Source organism: Apaloderma vittatum, unplaced genomic scaffold (assembly GCF_000703405.1).
Source record: "Apaloderma vittatum isolate BGI_N311 unplaced genomic scaffold, ASM70340v1 scaffold4073, whole genome shotgun sequence".
Lineage (NCBI taxonomy): Eukaryota > Metazoa > Chordata > Aves > Trogoniformes > Trogonidae > Apaloderma > Apaloderma vittatum.
In genome coordinates, this window is record NW_009706252.1 from 68,335 (window position 1) to 76,007 (window position 7,673).

The following is a 7,673-nucleotide window of genomic DNA, read 5'->3' on the forward strand; positions in this document are numbered from 1 at the left end:
CTCCTCGAGGGAGGATACAGTTCAAGAGCATCACGAGAGGCTGGTCCCAACCTCGTTCAGACCAAGCAGCCTGTCTGCAAGGGGTCTACCTCCCCCCACCTGACAGCGGGCAAGAGAGGAGCCTGGAAACGCCCTCCCTCCGGCCAACAGCACCCCCGGCGCGGTCAACCCCTGCCCAACACTGACAGAAGCCACCTGCAACTACGGCACCGCTCTGCCCTTCCTTGGGGTTATTTCATCAGTCCTCTCTTTGCTCCTTCCGTTGTGGGGGGCAAGGGAGAGCCAAGGCACATGAGGGATGCTTGGCACGTCCCGGCAGCACAGCAAGCTATCGCCTAGTGGGGATTTTATCAGGCATCCATATCGGGAAGCTTTATTCCAGTAGCAGAAATGGGAAGAGATACTTCAGGGTACAAATTAAGATATTCATTTGCTTTAAGAATTAAAATATTCAAACACATGATCTTTTGGGCATTGCCAACAACCAGTAGGATCCATCCCATCTCCTACCACTGTGTGGAAGCCAACCAATATCTTTAAAGCAACCTCCTGTGATACTCAGCATCTCAGTATGCAGAGAGCTCCTAAGGCATTTTCTCATTTGGGCACCTGCAACTTCATTACAAGTCAATATCCCAGGGGCAGCTACCAGATCCGCTCTGCACTAAGGTGAATCCAGGGTAGGAGAGCAACGCCTGGCAGTTTCACAGGGATGGAAAGGCGAGCAAAGGCACAGCAGACATATCGGACAATGCCAGAGACACAGTTGCACAAAGCACATTAAAAAAGGGCAGTATTCTGCTGTGTGTCAAGTTGGAAGCAAAAACATGCTGCAAACACTCTGATTCTTTTGCCATTTTTCCACTACACTTGCCCTTGGAAATAATACCGCTTAATACTGTGCGACTGACATCAAATTATTCTTTATTCCTGGCAAAGTAGTGCAGAAGAAGAGAAGAGTTATTGGTCGATGACTTAGAGAAGGAGACGAGACAGCGATTGGAACTGACTATTTCTGTTTGGCAAGATAAAAACATCCCCCCTTCAAACACTGTTTCCCTCTATTTTCTCACAGAGAAATGTCTTATTTTGCATGCACAAAGGAGCCAGGACTTCAGCGCCTGGCACAAAGGCTGCAGATCTTATTCGGCTGCGCTAGAGAGGCAGCAGATAGATTCCCTCTCTCTCTACGTTCTGGCTCAGTAAGGAAAAGGGAGCTGCTGACCAAAACAAGCCACGTCGCGGAGGAGGACGTGTTCCCAGCACGGCCCAGGGGCTGGCAATGGCTGGTTCCCAGTACATCTCCTGCAGCTGCCTTGACCAGCTCCAAGGACACGGCTCGGTGTGTCGAGGAGAGCTCAGCTCACTCCTCTGCCCAGCTCCAAAGCCCCAGGGTCCTGCACCACACCAAGGTCCACCCGCGCCCGTCGTTGTGAATCCTGGCGTGGCAGAAGCGAATATTCTTGCCACAGATTTGAACTGCTCGTCTGGCCAGGGAGGAGGAACAACTTATGAACCAGTGTCTGTCAGGCAGAACAGCCTTCTCTGGTCACAGGGCAGATACTCAGACCAAATTCTTTATGAAACGATGTCAGAGCAAGAATTATTGGAGAATGTTTTCTGCAAATAATTTTCCACGATTGACGTACATGGGGAATTCGCACACTGCTTGTGCCATGGCTCACTAGAAAATGAGGCCAAGCTCACCTGATGAGTGACTCACCACAAATTGTTTGCCCAGGTCCCGCGACACCCCGTCCAGCTCGCCTCGGGAAGGAGCCAGGAGCACTGCAGAGCAGTTTTCCGTTCACATTTGCAGTCAAAGCACGTGGCCTCGGGAACTCCCTGCAAGGCTCAGTGCTGCACCGAGCTGCCGACGGCCGAAGGCTTCGTGCACCAGTGGCAGAGAACACCCAGGGTCCACCTCTGCTGCCACCCAGCACCACCTTCTCCTGACACCACGGGGCAGATCTTTGGCCCTCTTGCTGCCGGCTGGTCCCTTGGGAGCAGGGCACGAGGAGAACACGCGTTAGCTCTGGAGCGGTGACCAGAGCAGACCCTCCGAGCTGAGCTGCCCATCAGAAGCAGAGGCTGCCCCGGGGCCAGGCTGTCCCCCTGCACCGTTGCTCTCCCCATCACGCGGCACAACCGTCGGGTAACGGCATTATCATGCCAAGTGTCTACAGCGTCTGCTGGGATCTCACAGGGGAACGACAAACGAGTGCAACACCGCGCACTACAAACGTACAACGGAAAACTCCGTTGTTTTCCACACTTTGAAAACATCTGCTATGAATTAATGATTCAGCTCCTACCCACAGTTACAGGCACGGAAGAAAAGAGATTGGCTGAGCACCCCAGGGCTCACCAGCCCCTACTGCTGTTTCTGCAGCAATGCCTCTGCCTGCCGTAGACAGGATTTGGCACCCACATCGCCCATGATCGAGATCTGGAAGGTGTCCCTAAAGCTGCAGCCTCAGACTGCACAGTGGCTGCCAGGGATCTCTGCGCTCGCCGGGGGCAGCCAGAGGAGCGCTTACAGCAGACATCTTAAGAAATTCACCAAAACAGACACATAAAGTGCCTTACAAGTAAATGTGCATTACCGTTCGCATTGTTTATTAATGCGGCACAGCATCCTTGGTTACTGTACATTGATCAAGCTTTTTGTACATCTCCACTGGCCGCATGGAAACAAATGTCTCCGCTGTACATCTCCTGCTAAACGTTCCAAGCAGGGCAAAAGTTGGGGGAAGCTTTCTCTTCCAGGCCTCTAAGCACAGACTGTGATTTTGTTGAAACACTGCAAACACCGATGGTCTCTGTGTACGCAACAGCACGGGCAAAACACCCAGCGGCACCGTCACCGGGAGCACCATCCCTGCTGCCGGCACGACCCGAAGGGCGACTGACCGCGCTCTGGTCCTTGTGCACAACCACGACAGGGTGATCCTGCACCCTCCTCTTCATCAGAACGTGAGTGAGAAAATGTCTCCTCTCCCGTTGGGCTAACACCGAGACGGCCCCGCTGCGTGACGAGGATTTACACCACGCTGCCGCGGACCTGCACGTTTCCCACGCCCCAGGGAGCGGGTGACGGGACACAGACCAGCTACGGGTTTCCCTGCTCGAAGCATTTCACAGCAGCAAATCTCTCAGTAATTTTCTCGCCTGTTTAATACAAATTTATTTAACTTTGGGGTGAAGACATGTAGTGCTGTTCATTGCTTCTCTAACATGTCCCTAATAATATATCCTTTCTAACTGTTCATTGCTTACCTACATCTTAAGTGCTTAAACAGATTCACAAATACTAATCTATTCTCTGCACTATCAGTGATTCCTACTCAGCAAAGCTCAGTGCCACAGACTTAACACAAAAACTTGAGTTAGTTTTGCAAACTAGGTTTCTTTGAAAACGAGCTTTCGGTCATGTTCAAATTGCAGCATGGCTTTGCAAATTTAGACAGAAAAGAACACAAAACAGACATGCAGCAGGCAACGGTGAAGTGGCATTTACAGAGTAAGATGCCACCAGTAAGAACAGTCTTTTGAATCTTGCATTTTCAGAGAGGAACTTTACGTGCAGGTGTAGCTCCTCGCTGGGAGCAGAGCAACTTGTGGCAGGAGAGGCAGCGATGGAGGAGTCACAAAGCGACGGAGTCGCCAAAGAGCATCATCCTACCTCGTAATGGGCCACGCGCTGGGACTCGGATATCAGCTGAGCGCTGCACACTTTGCAGTAACTTTCAGTGAATAATTCCTGGTCAATATCGGACGATTTCATCTGTTCACAACAGAGAGAAGAGACAACAAGCAGAATCAGTGACAAAAGGCAGGCAGAGCGGGCTGTGTTTGATGAGGGTCCCTACAGAGACACGGACAAAGCAACGCTTGAGTTGAGCAGCTCTTGTCACCACGAGGGGACAAAATCAGCCTTGTGCAGGTAAAAAAGTGAAATACGGACAGTCCCCACCCCGCCTCTGCGTTGGCAATTTGGAGTCCCCAGGTTCATGCTCACCTGGCCCGGTCCTCGCCCACAACAGCTCCCGGGCACCAATGGAGTCGGTGCTCTCAGCCCCAGCCCCACGCCCAAGGAGCCCGACGCGCTGCATGGCCGCGGCACAGACCCCTGGGCCGCTCGGCAGTGACATCTCACGTGTGGGCTGCAGGCGTGAGTCGCGGCTCTTCCCCATCGGCCTTCATATCTAGAAACACCGCGTGCAAAACCAGAGCCAGCACTCATCACTCGTGACTTGAAACACGCTCAACCATTTGTTACACAACATGGAAGAGCCGATAAAGAGTTCTCTGTAAGACACAAGCGTCGTTACAACCTGGAGGAAGGTGTTTTTAAGCTGGAAGGGGGCCCTGCTATATTTCTCGATTTAGACACAGGAGGAAATTGCTTGGGTGATTTACGGGGCTGCGCTGTTCCCAGGCAGCTGTTTCAATATTTGTGCGTTGCCCACAACTTCCAGCGAGGACACTTCCACTTCCAGGAGCAGCTCACCGAGTGACCTGGCTCACAGCAATGGTTCTCTGATCACACCTCTCCATTATGCAAGCAACTGCAGGTACCCAGCTCTGAACCCATAACCAAGGTGCACGTAAGGAAGGTTGAGGCTTGCAACAGACTGAACCCTGGCAGAGCCAGAAAAAAACCCACAAGTAGCTTCACAGGCAGGGTATTTAAAAACAAGACAAAAACACAGCAGCACAATTCAAGAGGGAAAATAAAGGCTGATGCCTTCTGACTAATGCCAAGATGAAGTCCATTAATTCACAATCATAACAAATCTGGGCATAATGAAGACTGATAATACAGAGTTTATTCCACTGATTAGGAAGAAAAACAACACGAAAATGAACAAGTTAGGAGATCTCATTAGCAGAAAAGCAATCAGGTGGAGAAAGACCTGTCGCTGCCGGGCTGTGAGCAGAGCTGGGGACATCCCAGACCCCCATCGTGGGCCAACAGTGCCCGCTCCCTCGGGCTGGGGGAAAGAGGGTTTTCTGTGCAAGAGCTGCTGAGCTGGAGGGGGAGGCAACGACCCCAGATCTCACAGTTATTAATATCCCTGCACGTTTGATGAAAACCAGCACCTGAGTCAGCACCAGAGGCTCCCAGTCTGGAGAGATCGACTGCTCCCCAGCTCCAGGGGAAGGTTTATTCAGGTGTTCATGGTCTACCAGAGAAAAGACACAAATCTCAGAGCTCCTCTGCTGCTGCCCTTGCTCTCTGATTCTGCAAAGACATTTGCTTGCCTTCTCTTGCTATTTGCCAATTTAATCTTCATTTACTCTGCCTAGAGAAACGCTACACTGAGAAACTTTCAAAGACACCAAAAAAACCCTTTTAGGAGAACACGAAGTGTTGCAAAATTGCATCAAAGGCAAAATACAGTGGGGGGAAGAAATCTTGCTTAAATACAACAGATTGACACAAGGCAAATCAAAGAATTTTATTAAATCTCAACCTAGGAACCAAGGAAGAGGCAGGTAACATCACCTTCACTCGCAGGACCCGCGCAGGGTGGTCACTTGCCCCTGGCTAATGCCACTCTCAGAGGCTTTTCCTGCCAAGAGTTGAAAAATTCACAGCCTTACCAGCTGGACTCAAACCACTCAGCTGAGCAGAAGCACTCGGTCTGCACACCAAGGTCTGAACAGCTGAACCTCCTGGTCTCCTTCTGCTCAGGTGGGAACACAAGCAGCGGGGGCTTCCAGCACAAACACCGACGGCTTTGCCTGCTCTCAGTGGGGTTTATTTGTGCCCCCAGCGCGGGCACTCCTGTGCCGAGCCCCCCTCTCCGCTTCAGATCAGTAACCTCTGTACACGTCAGCTCAGCATCTCCAGGAACAGCAACCGTGTCATAAGAGACCATTTAAAATACCTTGTGCCATATGGCTACGGCTCTTCTCAGCAGCCTCAGTGACTGTAACAGCTTAATGAAAATCAGTTTGATGGGGCTGACTCCAGTTTTTGGCAACTGTTAGAAAGATGCTAAGTAAGTTGCATTAAATTTCAGAGGACAGCAACCCACATATCGGCACCAGAGACATATCTAAAGCCAAATTCCATTTTAAGGATACGCTTTGCACCAGCTGAATCCCACCGGACACGGGCACGTGATGAACGTGTACCTGTCACAACGGAGAGCAGCAGAATGGCAGCTGCAATAAAGGCTTTTTCAGCCCAGTCCCAGCCAGGACAGTGGAAGTGCTGAAGGGCCCCAGCGAGGTCTGGAGCACCGTCTGGTCGGGCAGGAGCTGCAGCAGCATCCCCCAGCGTCCTCGCTCACACGGCAGGAGCAGAAGCACAATGTCACCGCTAGTAAACGCTTGCCCTCGTGTTTCTGATAAATACTGTTGTAATCTCCTCTCTGGCAATCTTCCCTCAACAAGCCACTTCTATTTTTATTATTGTATACGTCCTTTTATCAACTTCATTGCCTCCCTTTTTTGAGCAACAAACTCAGTGAATAGGAAAATAAATTCTTTTAATAACAGGAAATTCATAACTAGTAGCAAAAGTCCCAGAGTACATGACAAACATGAACAAGAGAGCTTTTCCAATTCCGAGTTTTGCCTTTCATATCACTTGATAGACTACCCTTGATATTGTTCACTATCAATTATTTCTCTATTTTGACAACAAGCAGAAAACCATGAAAACCCCACGAAGCTGCAGATGACTTCACGTCATCTCAGGGCAGGGAGCCTGAGGATGCAGCACCATCCCTCTCCGAAGCAGCCTGCTGTCAGCAGCAGACGGCTTGCAGCTCTTCCAGACACTCCCGCGCCGCAGATCCCACCACACTCGGAGCAAGAGCTCAGGAGGGGTCGTCTTAAATGGAGACAGCAAACGAAGGATCTAGCTTGGAGATCAGAGCCAAGTCCCCAGGGCAACCGTTGTCTAAACTTTACGACGTACACCTCCAGTGCACGGATAAAAGTTGCGGGCAAACGTGCCAGAAATCGTCGACTCGGCTGCCGCGACCACAGACCCTTCGCTCCATTGCTTAACCGACGGGTGCCAGGCCCTTGGGTGCTGCAGTCCCCCACCTGTCCCACCCCACACCTCACCGACGAGCTCTTCACTCCACCATCTGCTGTCACCACGCACCAGGAATTTCTGCACAGGTTCATTTTCCCTATTGTGCAATCAAGGATGAGGAGCGCTGTACAATAAAGCACCAAATTCAGCAGCTCGATTTCTTCCAGTCAAGACGAAAGAAAAAAAAATTGTGGTCCCTTATCCAATTTGCTCTCGAGGGCCTTAATCACCTTTCCCAGAATTAACAGCTTCCGAAACCTCTGTACTGGAGCACTAGAGAAGTGGCAACTGAGCATGTGCACAAATGCCAAATGCAAATGACAAGCCAAAAATTAAATGTCCTAATTTTCATGTTATGAATTATTTGTGGCTTTTGCTGCTGTCACTCTCTCATGGATTAACATCTCGTGTAACACCTCCTGTTTTCTTCTGTTGTTTAATTTGTCTTGCAATAAAAAGAAAAAAAGTCTTTACTAATAATTAATGTGCTTTCAGCAACTCTGTCACTGTGCTTGCAACAAGGCATCTGAAGAAATGCAAAATACTGCCTTTTGAAGCCCCTGATTTCCCAGCACTACCAGCATGATGGATGGCTGAGCCTGTTCCATGAGTG

The 7,673-nt window shown here is 50.5% G+C and overlaps 1 protein-coding gene across 1 annotated transcript in view; it reads right to left on the minus strand.

The window, feature by feature from the left end:
• The window catches only part of ZMAT4 (zinc finger, matrin-type 4), a 35,241-nt gene extending 31,454 nt beyond the window's left edge, over nucleotides 1–3,787 (minus strand). The window contains exon 1 of the mRNA XM_009865703.1: nucleotides 3,686–3,787. Within this exon, the coding sequence (XP_009864005.1) occupies nucleotides 3,686–3,787 (102 nt within the window). The remainder of the gene's footprint in view (nucleotides 1–3,685) is intronic.
• Nucleotides 3,788–7,673: the final 3,886 nt, after the last annotated feature.